This window comes from Rhopilema esculentum, chromosome 9 (genome assembly GCF_057945365.1).
Source record: "Rhopilema esculentum isolate cy_ngs chromosome 9, ASM5794536v1, whole genome shotgun sequence".
Classification (NCBI taxonomy): domain Eukaryota; kingdom Metazoa; phylum Cnidaria; class Scyphozoa; order Rhizostomeae; family Rhizostomatidae; genus Rhopilema; species Rhopilema esculentum.
The window spans coordinates 7,698,412-7,722,439 of NC_142823.1; the positions used below are offsets into that span (position 1 = coordinate 7,698,412).

General features: G+C 36.0%; 1 protein-coding gene across 3 annotated transcripts; it reads left to right on the plus strand.

Moving 5' to 3' along the window:
- The first annotated feature begins 27 nt into the window (after positions 1 to 27).
- Positions 28 to 23,990, plus strand: LOC135688699 (armadillo repeat-containing protein 3). 3 transcript variants are annotated; one of them, XM_065205619.2, is made up of 26 exons: positions 28 to 1,898; positions 5,252 to 5,369; positions 5,767 to 5,892; positions 7,175 to 7,243; positions 7,715 to 7,765; positions 8,175 to 8,263; positions 9,146 to 9,218; positions 10,446 to 10,535; positions 11,272 to 11,339; positions 11,616 to 11,687; positions 12,183 to 12,263; positions 12,869 to 12,899; positions 13,459 to 13,526; positions 14,127 to 14,211; positions 14,818 to 14,926; positions 15,709 to 15,818; positions 16,477 to 16,543; positions 16,832 to 16,904; positions 17,852 to 17,988; positions 18,838 to 19,006; positions 19,537 to 19,640; positions 20,301 to 20,411; positions 20,937 to 21,152; positions 22,087 to 22,249; positions 22,683 to 22,775; positions 23,623 to 23,990. In XM_065205619.2, exons 1-26 carry the CDS (start codon positions 1,872 to 1,874, stop codon positions 23,731 to 23,733), a joined length of 2,511 nt encoding a protein of 836 aa, XP_065061691.2. In that variant the 5' UTR covers positions 28 to 1,871; the 3' UTR covers positions 23,734 to 23,990. The 3 variants fall into 3 exon arrangements, with proteins under 3 accessions (XP_065061691.2, XP_065061690.2, XP_065061689.2); XM_065205618.2 differs by lacking the exon at positions 28 to 1,898 and adding an exon at positions 4,839 to 5,005 and having other exon boundaries at positions 7,718 to 7,765; XM_065205617.2 differs by lacking the exon at positions 28 to 1,898 and adding an exon at positions 4,840 to 5,005 and having other exon boundaries at positions 23,623 to 23,989.
- The last annotated feature ends 38 nt before the right edge of the window (positions 23,991 to 24,028 follow it).

The window sequence follows — 24,028 nt, forward strand, 5'->3', positions numbered from 1 at the left end:
TCCCTTGACAAAGTCTAATGGCTATTACCTTGACAAAGTCTAATGGTGCTGCCATTGCAGCAAGTAGTTCGTTTAAGTATCATGTAATGGCTTTATTATGTCTTTAATCGTCTTTGAAACGCAATGTATATTCAATGTAGAACCATGTAACATGTTTTTGTGTTTTTTGTAAGTTTATGCATCACCAGTACATCTTCCATGCAAGTATTCCTGATGGTCATAATTTTTATTCGTTAAACATGCTTCCCTTTTCTGTTGTTGATTCTTCAAATTTCTGATTCAAAAAGCGACTTTGTTTCGTTAGTGTTAAGTTGGGTCAAATAAGGAGAGTTTTAAAAAAGAGACGAGGAATACCGCATCATGTCGAGAAAAACATGAAAACGATGATATGATAGTATTTCTAATTATGTGCTGATAATTTACCTCGACATCCTTAGTGTCGTCTCAACTTTGCTTTCCAAGTCAGAATCTTATGATGGCGTCTGCATACATTACAGTTCAATAGACATCGTTGATAAAAATGAAAGGGCCCAATAGCAAGGGGGGTCAATAGCGAGTCCTGTGGGAGTCCTTTTAATGGTTTTTGTTCTTTAGAGAATTTACCTTCAAAGCAAGCTTTTTTCATTTTTGCGTAGAATAATGCTTCAAGAACGATACCGAAGAGTATGGTCAATTACTGGGGGTTTCAACCCTTCAAGACCCTTGTCGATCGTAATACTTTTTCTTTTGTCATTGATTTGAAGCGGGAAGAATTCCAAAAGGGCCTGCATACTGACGACGTTTGATTCTTAGACCACGCCTAGGAATGCATTATTTTTAGAAATGCATATTCTGGGCATTGGTCAATCTTACAACGATTGAATTCCTTGTTAACTGGGTCTTAAGCTCTCAAGTTAACCAGAAATACGATGCTTTAACACCTATTTTCTGTAGACACAAACATATTGCCTGAAGGACTGACGGTAGCAGTCTCCGGATCGCTGAGGAACACAAGATTAAATCAGCTGTTCCACTGATTGCTTTTACTGTGATTTACACAAGATACATTCAAGTTATTAAGGAATGGCAACTCACGGACCGTCTACCAACACGGATAATTTTCTTGGAATATTTCTCATCATTCTATGTCGAAGAGCTTACTTTTACCCAACAAAAGTCAAGAAAATTTTCGGTAACTTTCAGTGTATAAGCAAAGTAGATGCAAACAGTTGGAAGTCCTTGCCATTCAGACAAATGTTTGGTAACTGCCATTTTCTAATTCATTGCTCCAAATATTGGCTTTGTCCCCACGAGAAGCATTGCATCCCCTTTTAAACAGGTGCACAAGCATTATCGTGTTTAACCGCAGTTTTCTTTCTGTTGCATTTCGCCGGATACGTGATGGAGCTCGATAAACAAACTGTTTCTTGATCACGCAAGGTTAGTCATTAATTTTTCATTGAAAGCAACCATAATTATCGCTTACTTCATTTGTAACATCAGGAGATTTGCAAGAAATGTGGAATATTCCCCATTTCAAATCTTTTTCAAACCGATGTCTTCGCCGTACGAGGCATTATATTTACCGCAAGACGTCTGTGAAAAGAATACTTTCAAGTCTGTGCTATTATGTTTCATGTTAAGGTTTCGTATTTTTCTCTTGACATCGACCTCATGTCGGTGTTTTCATGATTCTACACCAGTTTCGTCGGCGTTTATCAGACTCACATCCATAAGGAATATGACTTCATCATATACGTTAATACGTTCAACATAATACGTTAGATTAGTCTAAAATAGCAATCTAAGTAACAAATGTACAAAACACGTGTTTGCCAAAACCCTGCTTGGAACATTTCGTTTTGAACTATTGGAGGAGCCAAGAGACCATAATGCTGAGACCGCCGTCAAAGTACGCGGTAAGTTGAATTCCTTTTTTTCTAAGTTACACACCCATACACTCTTCCTTAAAAGGACCAGATTTGTTTAGCTGAGATTCGATTTTCCTATTTTCCATCATTTGTGGTGTGGCTCGAGTTGTTGTTCGATGTTGTTCGATTTTTCTTTAACTGCAAACTATAAATCTTTGAATTAGCCCCGTGAATCAGCCACGTTAGTAAATCAGGCACTTTTTACATGGGAGTTTATTCGAAAGGACTTATTCAAGAGGGACTTATAAAAATCATCTACAAGCATGGTTGTCAAACTAACAAGTCATTTTTTAGCTTTTTGAAGATTTTCAAGATCATTTCATCTACAATTTAACTTAACAAGGCTTTCTAAGATAACCGTACCAACATATAAATCAAAACACAGAAAGGATATTGCAGTTTAAAACATTGATATTTTCATTGTGTGTTTGTTTGTTGTTTGTTTATTTTTGTTTACGCACAACACCCTATCAGTTTACAAAGAAATAGCTAAAACATTAATTTAAAGAAGTATAACAATTTTCCGTCGTTTACGTCGCTATACCTCAAGAACTCTCTCAATCTTACTTTAAAGGAACTGCTTGGCATTCAGGTTTTGCATGACCTCATTATTATTTTTCATTTTCAAGACGACTTAACCTGATATCTAAACACCCAGCTTTCATTTGCATATGAACAAGTTTGTCTAAGACACTGATCTCAGTTGTCCAAGGCTGGACGAAGGAGGCACAGGATATTCTTACTGTTGCCATGGCTACCCTGATTCAGTGATTATATTTCTCTCGAGTAATGCAATACACGGGTATATTTTCAACGTTAAAAAGAATGTAGTTGTCATCAAAAGAGAATTTTGTACCATAGGTTGCTGGAAAAGAGTATACTTAACACAAGTTATCCCTATTAAAAGGGAGAAAGGCCCTTTACAATCAGCAACTATTTCTAACAGGGAAATCAAAAGACCTTTCTCAATTAGACTGTATACTAAATGATCCTCTGGCATATCTATTGTGAACAAATCGTTTTTTCTGTTATGCTATGGCATATTAGGGCAAAAATGCTTTAGCGTTGAATCCTTCAGCTTAGTCAATGAGATAATTCACCAATTATTCATTTGTTTTCGAAGATGGAAACCTGATGTAGCAATTTGTTTCAACTTGAATGCTATTTTCCAAGACCATTTTCCCACAAAGAATTTTTAGTGGTTTTTACTATAGAATCTAGTGTTGGAAATTTGGAAAGTTAATGCTTCGTTTTGGCCGAAGAAATTAGCGAAATGAGGCATTTGGCTTCGAATGTCAAGACCAAAGGAGATTAAATCTAATCCCAATTGAAATTGTACAGATTTTCATGGTTTTAAATTTCCTATAATAGCAACAGATATTTCCAGTTTGGTTATTTCAGTTCAGTAAATTACAAAAGCAGATGCACGTGAATTTTGGATTTGTCCGAAGGTGTGCCCTTATTTCAGTTTATCGATAAGTTTCTAAATTTGCCTTCTACGGAATCTGCTGCAATTCACAATGGTAAATGAAATGATATTTCTTATGTGTGCACAATTAAATGATATTTCTTCTCTTATTGGTATGTATTCTTGGAATTCTTAGTTGCATTTATTTTAGGTTCAACAATATGTAAAAACAAACACCTTGAATACTTTGTCCGCATACTTTTTGTAGCCCCTTTACCGATATTTTTGAATGGGGGCCTATTCGAGGAGGGCTTATGCGAGGGGGGTGGGCTTATAAAATTATTGTAGAAATTAAAAAGACATTATTAAAAGACCTCGTTTATTTTTGCAAAAATTTCTTTATGAACATTTAATTAATTACTAACAAAGTATGAATTCAATAGAACGCCATAGGCAACCTCAGATGGCAAAAATCATCAAATTGAGGGATCCAATTTGTGAATTTACGGTAGCAGTGGGGACTTATTCGAGGGGGGCTTATTGACAATTTGTAGTTCTTTTGACAATTTTTTGACAGAAACTAACTTTGAGTCGATTTAGATGTTATGTACGTTTCTATCTCGATTAAAAGGTTTTTGTGAATGTAAGAATGTTTGTTCCCGTCCTTTTTCCTTTTGTAACATTCAAAATAATACTGTTGATGAGGAAATGCAATACGCTACTAGGAAAACAGTGTTTCAACACACAAACCTGATTATTTTTTTGAGATACAATTTTCCAAAGTATTAATTAGTGTTGAGCGTTGGATTATATCAAATGCTTTTAAAATATCTGAAAGAAGTAAGAATAGATAAAATAGATTCAGTTTGATAGCTTTTCGTATAAAAATATTTTCGAAGACTTGTTTAGTAGTTACCGAGGGCGTTGATTTTACGTGGTACAGACGATAAGTGGTACTAACCGTGGTACATCTTGGACCTTATATTTACCCCTTTTTTCTTTTCTTGGTAATTTTGTAAGAAGGCTTACAATACCTCTGCAAAGTTCTTCTGGATGTTGGTTTGGTTTAATTTTGGAGTCATCTTTTTTGTTGTCACGGTATGAGAAGAGCCCTCTTGATCCTTTTGTGAATCTTTATATATAATATATAATTAAATATAATTATCTAAAAATTTTTTTGGTCATCTGATGATTGAGTTTTTGCCGTCGTGGGTAATTAATGGTATTTTTGAGTTGTCCTTGTGTCTACGAGCCCTCACAAAATTTAATTTTGAGGAAGCCACTCTCGTTCAGTCACAGTTCATTATGAGGGTAGGGGATGAGAAAGCTGTGGCCTAACGTGTATCAAAGTGGAGTTTTCCAACAACTGACTTTATTCTCATGAATTAAACAGGTGCATTTTCTAAAAAAAAATTTGGAGCATTTTTCTTATATATTTGACAAGATTTTACACACTTGACCTATTCTATGGTTCATTGATCACTTTCCATAAAGATATATCGTCTCGTATTCACTAAGAGATTGTCATAAAATTGTCATGGCAACTGTTGGAGAGGAAATCAAATGATCACGGTTGCTTTCAAAAAGTCTTCTATTTTACTCATATATAATTGAAAAGCTCAAAAGAATCAGGTAAAACATGGGGAAGAAGAAAGGAAAGGAGCAAGAAGCTCCCCCGAAAGACGAGGTAACGTTGAAGTATTTTAGCATGCAAACCTATGAGCCATTGCGCTTTTATAATTTTTAGGCCCATTTTTTAGGGCTCATTTGTTTCTAAAACTTAAGGCCCCCTATTATGGCTCCAAACCTTGCAAGGTTATCCCAGCAGCAAGCAACAACTTTAGGAAGACAAACAAGAAATGCTTATTCTCATTTTTATTAAAATTAATGCAGATAAAAAAACATCAAATTTATCTTCTTCTTCATTTTTTAGTTTGATCCACTGGATCTTACGACAAAGAAAGCACAAACAGTTGTTTTGATGCTAGCTTCTCCCGAAGATGGGGTTCTTCAGAGAGCGTGTGAAGCACTTTTTAAATTTTCTGAAAAATGTAAGTGTCTTTGAAATAGTTATATTCAAAGTCTTGTGAAAATTGCCAGCTAGGCTTATAGGTATTTTTGTCTACTTTTTTTAATCTCATCGATTTTGAATGTTTATTTTGAAATAAACAGTCAAAGGAAGCAAAGAAAAAGTATCTAGAGCTATGTTAACTCAAAGAAAACAACTACATTTTTACTACTTATATTTGTAATGCTTGCTGACCACCCTGTACACAGAAAGAGAAGCAGACTCTTTGATTCACTCTGAATTATTTTATCATTTTCCTGGTTCAAAGTCTTTAGTATTCTTTAATTATCCATCTATTTTCAGTACTTGATAAATGGCTGTACAAAACAGTATTGAAAAGTGGTCTAAAATAATTTGAATAACCCAATTTCATTATATAGGTGATGAAAACAAAGAACAGCTTTTGAACCTTGGTGCCCTTGATTACTTGCTAAAGCTCATATTGCATGAAGACAAAACTGTGAAAAGAAATGCTACTATGGCCATTGGCTCAATGGCAACTAACAGTAAGCTGTTTTAATTTCCAACCTTACAGTGTTGTGGAACCATTTTCATTTTTAGTAGAAATTTGAGAACTTCAACCTTGGCAAAAAATAGCTGAGACATTTGAACAAAAAGAGAAATTCCCATTCTATAGCTTCATATTATATGTCCTGGTGACCTAAACCCCTCCCCACAGGGTCAATGTTGGTTAAGATGGTTACGGAATAAATTGGGATTACTATTTTTGTTACCAATCCAATCACAACATTGATTTGAAGGGAAGGGAGGCAGATGATTTGTAAGTAGCTTCTTTTTTTGCAAGTGTCTCAGCAATGTTTGCCAAGATTGTTGGTACTTTATTAACATTGTTGTCTGTAGGCTCTAAGAGTTATTCCATTCTTTTGTATGAATTGTTTTCCAGCTAGGATTTTGGTTCATATTATTTCAAAGATTTGTATTAGAAAGCTCTTGCTGCGTAAATAATCAGAGATCTGTCTTTGCTAAAACTGGCGACAGGGACTTATTGGTTTTCTCCATGGGAAAATCACATTGCAAACACCAAAAACTCGTAAAAGTACAATGAAAAGAGTTAAAAACAGTTAATTTGAACCTGCACATCAGTTTGTTTTTGAACACTTGTAGTTTCTGATCAGGAAGCTATAATCATATGATTTGAAGTTATGGAAGCAAACTTTGATGTATTTCAGCCTGTACAGATCAGTCTAACTTTGTACAACTTTGTTTGATTTGTACAACAAACAATATTGTCTATACAACTTTGTGTTTTATGTGTCTATAGAACACAACCTCTATGCATTTTTTGACCAATAACAATACATGCTAAACTGTACCGAAAACTTTTGGGTGTCCATCGGCTAGGTACTATTATTCAAGAACATATGATGTATTGTGTCTGTATTGTAAAACAAATTGTCTTCTTTGTTTTCATTTGAAGCAATAGTTTATATTGTGTCCCCAATTAGCAATCATGCTAAATGTACTGAGACATAAATAAATTTTATGATGATGATGATAATGATGATGATTGATTTACAACAACATCTCCCTAACAATCTCTAACCCCAAAATCTCTCCTAGTAAAAAAAATATTTTAGATACAAGAATAAAATGGAATTTATATTTTTCTTTTCAGAGTGCAATCTAATTTTTTGTAAAAATTCATTGTACCTTCCTGTTTAGTGTTTGTTAGACTTTAGCTTTTTGAGCTGTGATTCAACTTTTTTATGATGGCTTATCGTGATAAAAGAGTTCTAATCTAATGCTGGATACATTGAATCATTTTAGGTATTGTAAGGAAATCACTCAGAAACCTTGACTGCATTCCATCACTTATAGCTCTGCTTGGCCCAGAGGGTGAGTGGTTTGTAATGCTGTTTCATTCAAATAATTTTCCCATTTTGTGTTCATCAGGTGAATTTTTATTGATTGAGTAATAACTTGATATCATGGTTGTAGAATCAGAAAGGAGAATTTTAACCATTGCAGTCAATACTTAATCAGGACTTTCAATAAAATTAATTTTGAGGGAATATCTGCAAGAAATTGTCATGTTTTTTGGCAATTTTGGCAATATTATAATTTTTTATCATCACAGAAGTCACTTTGTTTTTTGGTCTCCAGTCAAAAGAAGTAATACTGTACATAGTCCTGTGGGGGCTTTCTCAAAATAAGATGTTATTCTGCAATCATTCTTCCCTCAAATAAGCCCCTATGGGCCTTATTTGATAAGCCTATTATGATTGTTCTAATCCTATTTAAATTGAGGCATTTTTTGAGTTTTCTCATGAAAGAAGAAATTTTTAAAACTACTATCTGCTTTTTCAGAAGACGTCTTGTGCCATGAATTCAGCAGTCTTGCAATGGCATCTATGGCAGGTAAGCCCCATTTATATTTGCCTTTTCAAATATGCTTATTAGACTTTTATATACTCTACATATCATTAAGACCAGTCACCCTGCATCAAAGTACTTTCTGTGTAGTCTATGAGTATAGACAGAGGTTTAGAGAAGTGCTAGGCCATAAAGGACTCCAACATTTTATGCATAAGGGAAGGGGAATCAGACAAATCGTTTTGCACCAAAAACTATCACCTCCCCTGTGGCGTCACGTGTTCAAAATATATCTCTGCAACTAGATGTTAGCAATATGTGAGGAAGATTCCTTTTCCAAGGTGCCAAGACTGATCTACGCAAAATGAAATTTGTAAAAAGGACTTATGTTGGCACCTTTTTATTTTGTGATTTCGTTCACCAACCCTATCAGCAACGAAATTTATGTTTTCAGAGGAGTTTGCAAGCAAAGTCGAAATATTTGAGAAAGGTGGCCTTGAACCCCTAATAAATCTGCTGTCTTCTTCAGACTGCGATGTACAGGTAGGTGTGATTTCATTTGATAAAAATTTTGGCCCAATTGTCATTGTAATTACAGTTGAGATTCATTCTGCCTTGAGCTCGATAGCTACGATAAACAGCTCACCCGCCTTGTCAGTTTTTTTGAATGGTATATAAACCCAGCCAATTGTTCTCTATTGGCCAGTAATGTGAATGACGAGCATTTCATAATGCAACGCTTCCTTATTATGATTATTAGAAAATAATGACTGCGTTGAGAACTCTAGCAAGTCATATAGTTATTGTCCTTCTTTGAACTCTAGCAAATGTGCAGTAAATCCAGCACTCTCTCAATCCAGCTTTTACCGTTCCACTTTTTCTTTCCCGATGATTTCTTTCAAGCATGAGATTAGTCAATTAACTTTTATTTGGACAATCTAAATTCAACGCCTCCTACCTTTCAAGATTATTTCTCCACTTTGAAATTTGTCCGCATTTAGGCAGACCCTCGCGAGCTGTGTTTATGGAGCCTGTAGAAAGTAATCTGAGGTGTACTTTTAAAGATTTTCGAAGACCTTATTCTGACCCCCCCCCCCGTTCCATCAGCAAAAACGTGCGATTTAAACTCCAAATTTCAAAATGTTCTTCAGATCCCTTTAACAGAACCTTTACTTCAGCAAAGGTCGTCCCTCGTTTAGTGGAACCCCCTTTTTAAAGTTCTAGTCTTGGCCACGACTCCACAGTTTCTTTAATCCCCCATTTATTCCCTACCATAGAATTTCATCATTCACTTTTTAGCACACTTCCCCCTTGGTAAAGTTAGAATAACGATCAGAATCGTAAACGACTTCTTTGTTTGTCTGTAATATGTCTGCAATGGATTTTTGTAGTATATGATTAATGAAATGTTTTTTGAAACTGTAGAGAAACTCGATACAAGCGATAGCCCTGCTGTTACAAGACTACCAAAGCCGCGCTGCATTCCAGGAGCTGAATGGTAACAACTTGCTGTTATTTAACGTCTCTCTCTATAATTTTTATTTTTTTAAAAAGCTAGGATCAATGGGGTGCAAGGAAGCTCAAAGGGGGTGTAAGGCAACTCAAAGGGGGCTTTTCCTAATTTCCGCCATTCATCGTTTCCTTTAATAATGTTGGTTCTTTTAGTTCGACTTACAGCCCTTATTTTATGATGATACACAACATACTCCATTTTAGAGCGGCTATTATTTGACCTGTCCATAGTAGCATTTTAACATAGGCCTTGGTTGATATATTCCTGACGTAAAATTACTTTTCTCCTTCCATGTTGCTACCCTGGTCAAAGATCAGCGTGTGTAATAGTGTTATCAATATTCAATATAACGGATATCAAGCTATAGCTAAGGGAACTCTGCCCCTATTCCAAACTTGATGTGAATATCAACTGCTGAACTTGATGTTGATATGAAACGGAGAAATGACTAATAAAACATCGGTTGACGCGTAATATCGCGTAATATTGCGCGTAATATCACGTGAAATGGCCAGATATCATATAGTCCACAACCCTATCAGCGAATTATCTTTGCTCTCATGGACATGAGAATACCTCAATTTGTTGCTTAGCCTAAATTTTCTTAAAAATTCTTGAAGAAGACTTTTCGAGCTTTTGCTACTCCTTTCCTTCATCACAAAAACATTGTAGGCAGTGGCATACCCAAGGGGGGGAATAGGGGGTCCGGACCCCCCCACTTTTCTAAAATATGATCCTCGAGATTTGTCCAAAAATGATGTAAAACTCGTTGGGGGGGGGGGGTGTAGTATACTGTATGCTTGTGTCAATAACAATTGTAAAATACTTTGCTATTTACCGTAACTAACATTAATCAAATAATGGGGGGAAAATTTTGCAAAAAGGGCGTTTTCCGCATTTGCGAGTGTTTTAAGAGCGTGGTCCAAAAAATTTCTGGAGGCTCTGCCCCAGACCCCCCCCCCCACTGCTGCAGCCTTGGGTACGCCACTGATTGTAGGAGATTAAATATCATACCACACCTCAAACTTGATAAGTGTTCTGCAAGTAAACTTCTCCTGCGTGCTCTTAGAGCTGATTAAGATAAATTGCTAATTTTCACCAATTTTGAGTCTCGATATTTTTTAAAAGTGTGTAGCATTTTTAACATTGTATAACACCAATTTATCATCGCACATGAATATATTACCTTGCTATATGCAATTTTCTTTATAGGTATTGAGCCTGTTTTGAAGCTGCTTGATTCGGATTACCCAGTGATTCAGGAACTCGCCCTCCATACCTTGAACAGAGCTTCTATGGACAGTACGCTTTTTATGCATGTTATTTTTTACTGGTTTTAGATGCTATTTTGCAATATGGTCTCTGAATAATGCTTACTGAGTTAAGAATTATCATATATTCAACATATAAAGTTATCCAGATCCACCAGCAGCTTTGAGAATTAAAAGGATTGGTTCAAGGAGAAAGACAGATATGGTCATCACTTAGACAGTACTTGGCGATTGTTCCTTAAAAATGTGTCTCCATTTGACTTGTATGAATTGTCTTACAGCTTTAATGAGCTTAGAGAATAAAGAATAATAGTATTTTAAAAGGAGTGTATTGTATACTCAGTCAATAATATTTCTTTGATAGACACTGCTGCTAATTCTTAAAAGGTTTAAGTAATACATAAGCTTCTTCTAAAGAAGTACCCTAGGATTTATTTCATAATTCAGTTCAAAGAGGGGGGCGGGATATAAGTCTCTTCTTAGGCACCACAGTCTGGTGGTTTGGATTTAGATTTTTTTAAAGTGCATGGGCTCCGACGCAGGTTGGAAAGTGGAGGGGCCAAGAGAAAATATAACAATCACAACAAAGGTTTTTAAAAATAGCTCTATTGTTTTGCAAAAAAGTGAGGGGGCCATGGCCCCCCCCCGGCCCCCCCCCTTCATCGGAGGCCCTGAAGTTCATTTTAATTAAGCTTCACTTTACCCCTTAACTGCAAGCAAAGTTTGTATTGTGTGATAAAGTTTTCAAACCAGAAAGTTTCTTCTAGCGGAAAACCGAATTGCCATTAGAGATCTTGGGGGAATGGACAAACTGGTTGATGTAATTGGTAAAAAGGTATGACAGTAAACAAAGGCATTTCGTTTTACAAAGGGAATGGAGAGCCTTACCTTGTTTGAGCGCCTACCTCTTTCTTTCTCCGCCCTTCATCCCTGATTTGTAGATTCTTTCCTTGCTTTTCTAGCCCATTTGATATATATTGAAATGCTATTTTTTAAGTCCAAATGGTTGTAATACGAAGTTAAGCAAATCATGCTTTGATGCAGAAAATGATTGACAGTTCTATACGGATTTGTATTTTTCAAATGCCAAAGAAAATATATTATATTTTAGGAGTTTGAAGATCTGCACGTTTTGTGCCTGCAAGTCTTATCGAACTGCCTTAAAGATATCGAGAGTGTCCAGGTTAGCGTTTAGATATTCATTCATTTTCTGTTGTTTCTCTATACAGTTTATCTTATCTCTCATAACAGTTTATTCCATATCCTACGCCTTTTTATGTTATACATGCTTCTGTTTTATGGCCTTTGTCATTTATAAAACGCTCTTTCAAATCGCTCGTCAACATAGTTATTATCCACAAAAGCTGTTCAACAAGCGACAATAATTTGTGACAAGGCTAAGACAAACCTGATGGTCAAAAACATGTTGGAAGTAGGGACGAAAGGCAAAAAATTATAGAAAATTGTGCATTATATTGTATGCTTCTTCTTGTTTTCCAATTTTCCAATGCTGTGTCTGTTTCCAACCACTGTACAAACAAACCCCTTTCTTTTTCTTTCTTCATACTTTTTCCTTTTCCCCTCCTATAGTTTTTCTTAGGACCTTTAGCTCTTTCTCGTTACCTTCCTATAAAATGTAAAAAACCGTATATTTGATTCTTTCTTTCTTTGCCCATAGCATGTTCAAAGTACTGGAGTTTTCAGTAAACTCCTGGCTTTCATCGCAGAATCTACAAACACAGAAGTGCAAAAGTTTGCAGTATGTCATTCTTTGTTAATAAATGATCTTTTAGACTAAATGTCCAGTTTATTCATATGCAAATTATTCATCTTATTTCGTACATTGTTTCATATATAATATTCTCCGGCGTCCCTGCTTGTTGGTCAAGAACTATGTACAATAAACCCAGTGATGATGTCTAATAATCAATTGATCAGTCGGGTGTGATCTTGGTTTATCAAAGAAAATGATTGATCCATAACTTAACAAGGAATCATGGCAACCAATCATTAATTTTGATGTCGTTGGTTAATCAACAGGATCACCATGTTATCAATTTACCACTGATTGCATTTTGAATCCTTCATTTTAAATTGACGATCTTTTTTTAATCATATGATATACCGATCAAGGACAAAGATACAGTTTTTTTCTTTGGGGGGGAGGGGTAAACAGCCCTGATAAATTAGTGTAACAAATGCCATTTTTAAATACACGAAAGTATTTTGCTCATGCTACTAAGTTTTAAGGGTGGCAAGGCCCCTGGCTCCTCTGTATCTCAGTCCTAGATGCCGATAAAGATGATTCTACTGATCCTCCGTCAGTTGTACCATTATGCATCTGTCTCTCTCTCGTTTTAATAGGCGACTGTCATCGCAGCTTGCTGCAAAAGTGGTAAGTACTAGCTCTCAAAGATTTATAAATCTGTGGTTGATGCAGCTAAAGTCTGACAGCTTGATTAGAATCCTCTTCTCCATCCTAATTTCAGTCAATCTGCTTCTGACTTAAGCTACATTTAGGAGAAGGCCGAAAGATTCAGGATATTAAGTGGTAAAAGAAAGGTCTATTATCTTATTAATTGTTTTAACGAAGAGAACTGCCAATTCTCTGCCTAAAACAATAAAATTGAAGCATTTTCATAAATATTAAAATGCATTGTTTAGTTCAGCGACGCGTGTGGAAAAAGCATGATTTGTATTTTTCACTCAGTGACAGGGTGTAAAGATTTTGCATTGGAAGAATAAAAATCACGTCTAAATGGAAAGCTTCTTTATTAAAAAATTATCTACGCGAGTCGATTTGTAAAATCGACAGGGCTTTTAAGAGCCATGGCTATCCATAGTGCGATGTCAATCGTCATCTGTTTTGGTTCTTCTTCACCTCTTGGCATCCCTATTGCATCCATTTTTTCAGTATCCTTCCATTTAAATGCGAACTGATTTTGTTCTTTCAGAGGACAACCGACGCATTTTCCATGAACAAGAGACAGAAAAGACGCTCATCACGTTGCTTACCGGAGAGGTTTGTTTCCGCCAATTTTATTTGTTTCTGCCATACTGGATCTGCATCTTTGACCGCCTGAATTTCAAGAGTACGTGCTCTTGTGTGACTTGAATAGCATTCTTCTAATGCTTTGTCACAGTCAAGAACATTTATTTATCATAATTTTATTTTCTTTTTTTTATATTATAGTATTTTTGGCAATCATTTTTTTATATAAGATATTATCTCAATCCTCCATGAGGATTTGTTTAGATACCGTAAAATTCACCAGCATATGATTTTTGGGTGGTTCCAAGGCCAAATCTTTTCCTTGTTACATAAATTTTCTTTGTGCAAAGTTTCGTGATTTTATCCCCTGATAGCACAAGATTTGCACCGAGTGACTCCACTAAAAACCTGGCGCCAATCATCTTTGCTAGCTCAATGCGGGTTAACCATAACGGGGTCAACATTAGTTTGCGGGGCCTTTCCACTCTCTTTCCGCTTATATTTGCCATTTCTGTATGTGGCAGATCACCATTAACGTTTTTTTGGTCTTTATAACTAGTCCCATGATCTACTAAGTTTGTTTCGTCTTGTTTCTGTAATCAGCTTGTAATCGTTAAATTTATTTTTCAGAGCGCTGAGGTCAGTATGGCCGCTGCGAAGGCCTTGGCTGCGATGTCCGAAAACCTTAGCAGCAGAGATTACATTGGAAAACTCGGTATGTGTCCAGGATTTGCATTAGATTTAGAAGCTTTAGTGACTTAATAGGGGATTTTATACCCAAAACAAACGATTGTGTGGTTGTACGCTGTACTAGTCTGTTATAAGACGCTGGGTGCATTGTGATATTGTGAACACAGGCCTGTATTGTACACGCCTCACTGTGTAGAGCTGGTTGGTCCTAAGCTGCAGCTCCAAGTTTTACCTATTGTTCGATCCTAAACATTGCGATTATCCATTTATTACAACTATTGCGTTATTGTAACTTCAACAGTGCTTAAAGGCCAAGGGTTTAAATTACGGCTTTAAGCTCCTCCGCTTTAAGACTTTCTTTTCGGCTATAAGCTCCTCCGCTTTTGCGCTCCTCTTTTTCATTTTTGCGCACGAATTTTTGTGGCTTTAATACCAAGAGTGACACACTTGACTATGGTACCGACCAACACCGCCCATACGTCACTGATGATACTTTTCTGATTCTCGTCTGTTTCGTGCCCCTTCCATAGAATTCGTTAACCACGACACCCAATCACATCGTTTCAAACTTTTCCAAGGACTTTTCTTCCATTGCACGGTATCATCTATCTAATCTGATTGGTTCTTTTAGAGGGGATTCCAACATTGATTGGCATGCTGAAAACTGACTCTGCCGATTTGAAAGAGGCTGTTTCTCTAGCTTTGGCGAATCTCAGCTCTGGAAATGCCAACAATTGCACGTGAGTTGCCTCTTTTCTTTAAAGGCAATCTGTCTCGTTGTGGATTGGTTAACAAGAACAATAGCTGGAACAATAGCCTATGCACGATTCTAGCGCTCCGTCATATTTTTTTACAATGCGATAAATTAAAGGGGGACTGGAAACAATAAAAAATTTCTTTGTTCTTATAATCAATCAACGTCGTGACAGATTACCTTTAACGTCAAAATCTCTCTCCCCAAAGCAAGCAACAGAAAACAGCTTTAACATGGCGCTAATCGAGGCAAGACCACCTCATGATTATCAAAGTCATGGCTCATATTGGGTTTAAAAGATCAACTCCTAATTATAAAAGCTTATCTGCTGGTTGATATACCTCATCCAAATGGAAACCAGTTGAGCCTTGATTGCATTTCCTGTACCTAGAGGGGAAGGGATACATGTGTGATTTACACTGAAGGATGTTTGAGGCTCGTAGATGATATTTAACCCCAAAAATTTTTTGTATCACTTTAAATTCATTTAAGAAACGAACCATTCAAATTTTAAGATATGGATATAAACTTCCGGAAAAAGTAAACAATTTTAGTAGTAAATCCTGCATAGGTAATGCACATCTACAGTCATTTCCTTAAAAATGTAAGAAGTGATTTGGAAATCAGTTTATATCGTAATTAAATATAAATGTTTCTTCATCACCAACTAACTAATCATTCTGATGATTGCATTCAAAGCGGGCTCAGATTGCTTTTATAAGAGAATTCTTACATCTTTTTTACCATTTGTTTTTCTTTACGTTTCAGCGAAATTGTTGAAAAGGGCGGTTTAGACGCGCTGATTAAACTGTTACCAGACAACAAACCATCATTGCAGGGATATGCAGCCGTTTGCTTGACAAATCTTGCCCAGGATGGTGAGGTTTCTTTACATTTAAATCTAAGGCGTTAACATAACTTAAGATCGCTCAAAACAAATGAATTTAATCTGATTAAAACTGTCAAAATTCCCAAGCCCGTGCTTTGGAACAGACCGACTTCCTTCTTTGTCTTTTATTCTGAAACAGTAAAATCCTTAAGATGTTATTTTACATCTCAGATGTAATAGAATCTTATTTTGATGTCTTTTCTCTGCTCTCTTTTCGTGCGTCATAGGCCACCTGTAGAATTTATAACACTGTAAACACTGATATAATGAACTATGCAATTCAATAATCTTTTCAACTGCTAAATTAATTCTGTTTTGCATATCAAAGTAAGAATTATTGATAACGGAGTGAGCTGCCATTGACAAAATATAAGCTCTGTCAATATAAATAATTAAGTTGACAAATGTTACTCAATTTTTGTATATCAAAAATGAAGAATTTGACTTGGCTTGGGTAATTGCAGAACATAATTTGGGCTGGTGGAGGGAAGATTTGAGTATATGCCAAAAACATCTATGATTTAATGAATTGTTATGAAGCATAACGTTGTAAAGAGACTGTGCCCCGGCCCTTCTTTCGCTTCCCTGGTATCCGATTGGACTTGGTATAAATTCCACTAATCATATTATTTTTAAATCTGTTTTAGAGTTATGGAGGTCAGACATGCTACGACTGGGCGTCATCTCTGGTCTCGTCATTGCGATGCAATCCAAGTGAGCTTGTCTTCCTTTCCTAAACGCATCAATGGGCAAACGATATGTTTGGTTCACTCTCAAGCCATAACTTAGTCGGTTCTGAGCTTAAAATGTGGCACTTTTGAGGACCATTTGCCTGTCATTTTTAACCTCAACTCAAACTGTTGTCACAACTTTTTTAAATTGTAAATTTGCAATTTCAATAACATAAAGCATAGGATGAGGTAAATGAATTATTGGAATGTTTCGCAATAGTTTGTGACGTAAGAGCCAGTAAAAGTTAATCAAAAGTTGTTTTTTCTTTAGTGACACAGATGTTCAGAACAAGGCCTGCCATCTTCTCTCTGCTTTGCTTTGTGACAACGATGCGAGAAACGAGGTAACCTGCCATTGTTAAATCTATTGTCAAGTGTTGATATTGCAGATCAGATTCAATGTTTTTATTCAAGGTTGTTCCAAACTCAGATAAAAACTGCGTAGAATCAGAGATTCACCAGAATCATTAGAAGTAGGAATTCATCAAAAGTTCTATATTTGAAAAACTTTAATTGTTGTTAAATCCTTTTTTAATATTTGGCCTTACAATTTGCAGTAGCTTTGAGTAGATTTGCCAATCAAACGAGCGGAACTCAAGTAGCTACAATTTTTTGCCTAAAAGCAATTCAGCGAACTAAAACTTTTCAATACTTTCGGGGGATTGTTTATATTGTTTCTGCTTCAATCTAATTGTTTATCCGTGAAACCAAGACCTTTGAATTAAGTAAAACTCTACGAACAAAAAAAATTCAAATAGCAATGTCGACGCTACTTGACATAATAATAATCATAATCAAGCTTCATTATTTAAAGGCAATCTGTCCCCTCAATGATTGGCTAATGTGAACAATAGCTTATCCTGTCTTAACGGATTACGCTGCTCGCTTTGGCTGGCCTAGCTGTGGTAGTGGATGACATCTGAAACTGCGAGCAAAAAGCTGGAATAGCAAGAAGATTTAATTACTGGAATTGAATGATGATAATGGAAGCATTTGTTTTCCATTTTGACATATTTGTCGCAGAAACCAAACAGGGAACAGATATTTTCTAGCCACAGCTTCACTACAACGGAAACACAGCCATTTGATTCGAAAGGTCTGGAATTAAAGTTATCTCTGATCGGTTTAAATCGTTTAATTATCGATCAAGTTCAGCGGTGCGTGAATTTCACTGCCGTGATAATAAAATTGAGCACAATAGGGGACAGACTGCCTTTAATGGTTTGATGTCTTTTTGAATCGATAAAATTATATCAAAAATCATTTATTTTCTTATATGATATACCCCTAGCTTTTCAACGAAAATGGGCTGTCGCATCTTATAAATTTACTCAAGTCAAATCACGACAGCGTTCGCCGCAATGCATCCTGGGCTTTAACAATGTGTTGCGTTGACAACGAATTATCAGCAGAGGTCACAAAGTTAGGGTAAGAAGAACAGGTTGTCATTTTATTTTAATGGAATTTTATTCCATCTAGTAATTATGAGATTATTAGTTTTCAAAATATATTATGCAAGTGTGTAAGATTATCCGGTATATAACAACTAAAGAACACCCCAACTCCAACTTCAATACTCCATTTTGTATTCTCGCTCATAACATTACATAATAAACCGGGCGCATGCCCAACATAACATAAATACGAGGCCAATAACGTCACAAAGTGGGAAAAACTTTTTTATGTATTGTTTTCACTTTATAAATTTATCGCACATCCAGAGTGTCATTGACTAATTTTGTCATCATGGCATTTCAATCAGTTTTCAAAGCCTCTCGTTGAAATACGAGGCCTAAAATTCAAAGAGTGTCATCGGTTGTCTTGAGATTAATACATAGATTAGAGCTAATTTCATGTAAATGCGGGAGGTGACAGGGTTTTTTAATGATTTGTTTTAATTTTTTTGATTATGTCATTGAGTTTAGTTATGTCACTGATCGTATGCTGTAGGTGAAGCAGTGATGAAATTGTTTATCCGTTTAACTATACTTCAAGTTACCAAGTTATTGTATTATATCGAGTCTAGTCCATAGTTGGTATACAGCTAAAGTTCTTTCCATCATAGGCACCTTGTAGCGTTCTCAGCTTGGGATATATGACCCTATTATCCTGGAATAGTTCGACCGAAATCTTTTCGACTTTGCCTCTCGAAGTAACTGGTACATTAAAACCTGTTCAAATTGCAACTTTATAATACTTTTAGGTATCATATATTTTAACGCGTTTTATTTTGCCAGTGAAATATGATTAGATTTACCACGTCTTTGTATTTTCCAGAGGGCTGTCGATATTGCAAGATCTCAACCAATCAAATTCGAGAAAATCGCCGTTTACCGAGGCTGCCTTGGAACGAGTCTTAGACAGCAACCTGTCAGCAAAATACAGCCTAACCGGAGTTCTAAAATCAGACAACATCATAACAGATGGCTTCTATGATCTCGGAAGGGTAGTGTGTTTATTTCAATGCTTCTGACAATCTTATACCAAGGCCCGCACCACGAATTTGAAAGTGTGTGGGGGGGGGGGCAAGGCTAGAAAAAGTAGGGGACCAATGCTTCTTACCAATGCCATGGCCACACCCCCCTCCCTGTGGTGCAGGCCCTGTATACCATTCAAGAAGTGATTTCAAGGAATTTGAATCCTTGAAGAATTAAGCCTCTGCATACGCAAAGAAAGCCTTTAGTAGCCTTATTTATGTTTAGCCTTTTTTGTTTCCATTAAACTAAGCAATGGCGGATGGAAAGAGTTGTGAATAAGTTACAAAGCTTTCTTCTGTACAATAAAGAAATACCATCGTTTTGAAACAGTTCGTCCAAGAAATAGTTTTGCTATTGTTACCAAGTCTTTACTATAAATATTTTTGTTAATTGACAATGAAGCATCTATTTCATCGTAGGCAAGTATCGTTGGACCTTTTCTTCTGCCTTTTGACGCAAAATGCGGTTAATAATTCTGAAACGTGTGTTTCTGTGTCAGGTAAAAGAAGGAAGCGACATACCATCACTGGAAATTCTCAGTAAGAATGCCGTGGATCAGAGAAGACCAATTTTTCTAATCAATATCGCAAAACATAAAACCAAGTAAGACATTCGTATGACATAATTTATCTAGATGTTTGTAAGTAGCACAACAATTGAAATAGAGAAGAAACATAGAGAAGTTAGCTGCATTTTTTGAACAATGTTCAGTTTTAGTTTATTTGATGTCGCTTGAAAACTGTAAATTGTCTTAGGGTTTTCTGTTGATATTTGAAGATGATCGACGTGTTGGTGTAAAACTTATCTATATTGTGATGTAAAATTGTTTCAGTGCATTCATAGCCACTAGTCCTATGCAATTTTGTCTTGTACAGGAATTTGAACCAAGTCACGAAAATCTTATATGATAGGCAAGGGAACCAAAGTGAATCTCTCAACACCACCTCGACGCACGAGAGAAAAGCGTTCAAACTTACAACAGTACTTTCTGAGACAAAATAAAGTCTCAGCAAGATGTATTTTCATAGTATGTCCCGTTTGTGAAAAATTCCAACAACCAGTATAGAAGTCATTTTTTCAAGCCCTGAAAAGATTTTGTGAAAAGACTCAAAGTTGGAAAATGTGGCATTTTTCAGAAGCCTGACACAGCTGTGTATAGTACACATTTTATTTTCAATAACAATAACTTCAACACGGAACATTGTTATTCTACGATTGCGTTTTTCTCGTCCGATAATCTATCATTTTTTGTCTTTATTTTAGCAATAATAATAATAAGCCAAAAATCCCTATCCCGCGAATTGAGGCACCGCAACCACCTTCTGACAAGACAAGCTCAATCAAACCAGCAAAGTCGCGAGTCGACGCAAGATCGTGAGTTTTCTTGGCAATTTTTAACTGCCATCTGCATATTGCCAGGGTCCAATGGACCCCGGATAGAATTATCGAGGTTTCTCCAATAACCAGCAAGCAACACTATTTTCAAAAGCACGAAGACGTCTTAAAAGGAAAATCTCGGTAAAGATACCAGTTAGGATCTTGAAAGTGCAAGGGCCTACTAGCGTCATCGTAGGCTGTTTGAAAAGCGAAGTTGAGTTCACTGTTTCGCTACAAAAATCATATTCTTGACTTTTTCTAGAAACAGTTTATATTCCCCTAATTTGACTCTCCTACTCATTAAACTGATGAAAGAAGAGGAAAGTTTGGACGTTAGTGGCCTTTTGACTTAAATAGGCACCTATTTCACAAAGAAGAACAATGCATGAAATAAATTTGCATGTAACACATCATTTACAAACTTTTTAGTATTCAACATATTTTGACTTTTGTTTTTGTATTTCCCATTATAACTGAAACACTTAATGTAATTGGTAATTTTTTATCTGCATTTTTTTACAGGAAAAGCAGGATGAAAGATGAAAAGACATATAACGAGGATAATCAGCAAAGACACCAAGAAATTTCCCAACCAACTGAAGTTGGAAACATCAAAAAGAAATCTTCAATCCAATGGCACCCTCCTTTTGATGAAAAATTAGCGAAACATATTGATCATTGCAAAGAGAAAATTTTGACTTTGGAAACAACAAGAGAGCAAATCGAAGCTCTAGCCACGTGAGTTTTCTTAATGATAGCTATTGACATTCTGTGAATAAAACCTTTAGGTAAACATTAAAACTAGCCTTTAGGCAAATATGCTTGAAGTTAGTTTTGGGCCTCCAGATTGGATGTTTTGTTTTTGTTATCATACTAGCCTCGCAAAAACTGAACACGAACGACTTTGCTAAACACCTACACAAAATCTTCAGAGCCTTTCAAAGTTGTTTTCGGTAGTGTCCTAACTACGATTTCACGCATAAATACTCCTTATGAAGGAATCAGTATTGTAAGACAGCGGATGGGGTAGTGGATTAGGAGAAGAATTTAGTAACAGGGTTGATAAATTTGGGAGGTAGTTGAATACTGGTCTAGTTAACTTTTGAACACGATTATTGTGGTGTTCCAATCATTTTTTGCAAGAATTAAAGACTGTAGGTTTCTGGTGACCACCATTTTTGTACACTCTCTATTTGATGATTTGCTCTGCAGTGTTCTAAAACACGCGCTAATTTTACATATTTCAGAGGGGATGGGTGGCGATTTTTTCTTTACCAGGCTGTGTTCAAAATATGATCAAATATTGTAACATGGCAAATACCATCCAGTAAGATGAATTGATTGAGTTAACTTAACGGAATATTTAACATTTGATACTGATGGATCCACAGCAACTTGTATTATACGTTAGAATTATTTTAGACTTAAACTTCCTGAGTAGAGCTATGCCATGTTGTAACGGTGAATGGGATGGAAATGGAGTGGGTGCATTTTAATGTCGTCCCTCAACCACAAAATTGGCACTTGCTCTCTTGGACAGTATGAATGCTGTTCCATATACTTTGTGACTCAACACAGTCCCGACGGGGCCCAATGGAGCCCTGTCCCGCCCTGGCTACACAGATAAGTATTGTCTCCTCTGTTGCTTACATCTTTCTTGTATGTTTTTTAGATTTGTCAGTTCAAAAATGGGTGGGCCTATTTCAAAGGATGAAGTCCCGAAGTGCAGTTTTGAGTTGCCAATCAGTCAGTTAAAACTAGAGTTGAATTCGAATGTGATTCCGATCGGAGAAGTGCAAATTGGCATTTACTATCACCGGGCTTTGCTTTTCAAGGTTTATTTTTACTAAATTCTACCTAAACATTATGTGTTTAAGATAGTTGTTGCCAATCTAATCAAGCATATGATACAATATTCTCATCACAACATAACATTTCTTGATGGCCTGTTGTTTAAGAGAAGTTGTGTGTGCAAAAAAGGCCCAAACAGAAAGACAAAAACCTCTCTGGTTTTGCTAGGTCCGTTTTGCTTACCGTGGAAATCCTCAAAGACGAAATGTTTGATGCGTTCAAAAATTGAATTTACAATGAATTCTTTTACGTAAAAGAGGTGTTTGATAGAAGATATCAATTAGACTTATTTCTAAAAAATGGTACCAATTTAAGTATCAATATAGCTTTAACAGATTTATCATTTCAAACTTTATTTTAATTTCAAGCCTTAAAATTATATCAACTTTAGACTGATTTGTTTTCACTTAATTTCAGGCGATCGCTGATAGAATTGGTATTTCTTGTTCCTTGGTACGTGGAGACTATGGTAGAGCGTGGAACGAAGTCAGACTATGCAAAGCAGAACAGGTAACCCATTAGCCTGCGTGCAGACTTTACTTTCCGTTGCGAAGGAGAACTTTCCGTCCTGGCTCTCCTTCGCAACGGAAAGTAAAGTTTGCGCGCAGGCTAGTAACCCATATAAATGCTGTTATGAATACATATAAAAACAATTACCTGATGAAAACATTAAGTATGAAGCGCGAAGTAGCAGCTTAGAACAGTCCAGTTCTATACACCAAATAGCGTGTACAGATCTGCCTGTACGTCATAAAGCACTTTATGACAGACCTATAAAGAATAATTTTCTTTAAATGTAGTTATAACTGCTTTGGGGTCGTTGACTCATTGCGTGAACTTATATTGTTGGTTTATATAGGCGTTTTGTAGCAGTCTCCTGCTGTTTTATCACATCGTTTATTTCTTTTTTGTTGCATATATGCCTCTTTGAGAATTGGTATTTTATACATTACGTAATAGTTGAGTGACCCCGTTAATGCTTGTTACGATGCGGACGGGAATAAATTAAGGTGTGTTGCTTTGAATTTTGCTATTGTTAATGGAGGTGGCTATTCTTGGTAAATTTTGTGAGCTTCTAAGCTACAGGTTTATTTATTAGACTTTTGATTTATTGAAATGTTCTCTAGGTCTGGAAAGCTCTAACGTCGCACATCTCCTGATTTAAATCTTCTCCTCTAGAATTTCTTCCTTGGTTAGATCTAAGCTTACTTTGCAAATAAAAACTTTATTCTGAACAGGTGGGACACAAGATTGAGAAAGACCATGATTGCCAGAATTGGCCTAACTAATTGATTATTTTCATGTTAGCCTTGCGCATGAAACTGAACTCATCTGATGTTCTTTTACTTTCCTTTAGGCTGATGGTGTGAGATACCCTCCAGAGACATATATTGTCGATCTGATGCATAACCCTGGGGAGCTGTTTCTCCAAGGCTCTCCAGCAGCCGTTTCATACCAAAGAATTTGAGAACACGAGGGTAACAAAATGTCTAGAATAAGTTTATTTTTGTCAATGTAAATATTCGCCGTTACTTTGTGCAGTAAAAAGGTAGTTTTGTATCATATGAATAAATGTCGCTATGATTTATTTTCTGTGGTTGTGATGACTTACATATGGTATCAAAATAAAAATCGTTTTCTATTTTGTGTAGGCCAAAATGCGTTTAGTGTTTTTTGTGAACTGCAAGATCTTTTGAATTGAACTCTTCAAATCTGATGAGCCCGAGAAGCTAAAACATGGTTTGCTTGCAATGGACCCATTT

What these genes read in the sequence shown, in the direction of transcription:
- LOC135688699 (XM_065205617.2), top strand. Translation starts at nt 4,958, where the DNA reads ATGGGGAAGAAGAAAGGAAAGGAGCAAGAAGCTCCCCCGAAAGACGAG. An exon ending in AAGCTCCCCCGAAAGACGAG is followed by an intron (nt 5,006 to 5,251) that starts GTAACGTTGAAG and finishes TTCATTTTTTAG; the next exon opens with TTTGATCCACTGGATCTTAC. An exon ending in ATCGCAAAACATAAAACCAA is followed by an intron (nt 19,641 to 20,300) that starts GTAAGACATTCG and finishes TCTTTATTTTAG; the next exon opens with CAATAATAATAATAAGCCAA.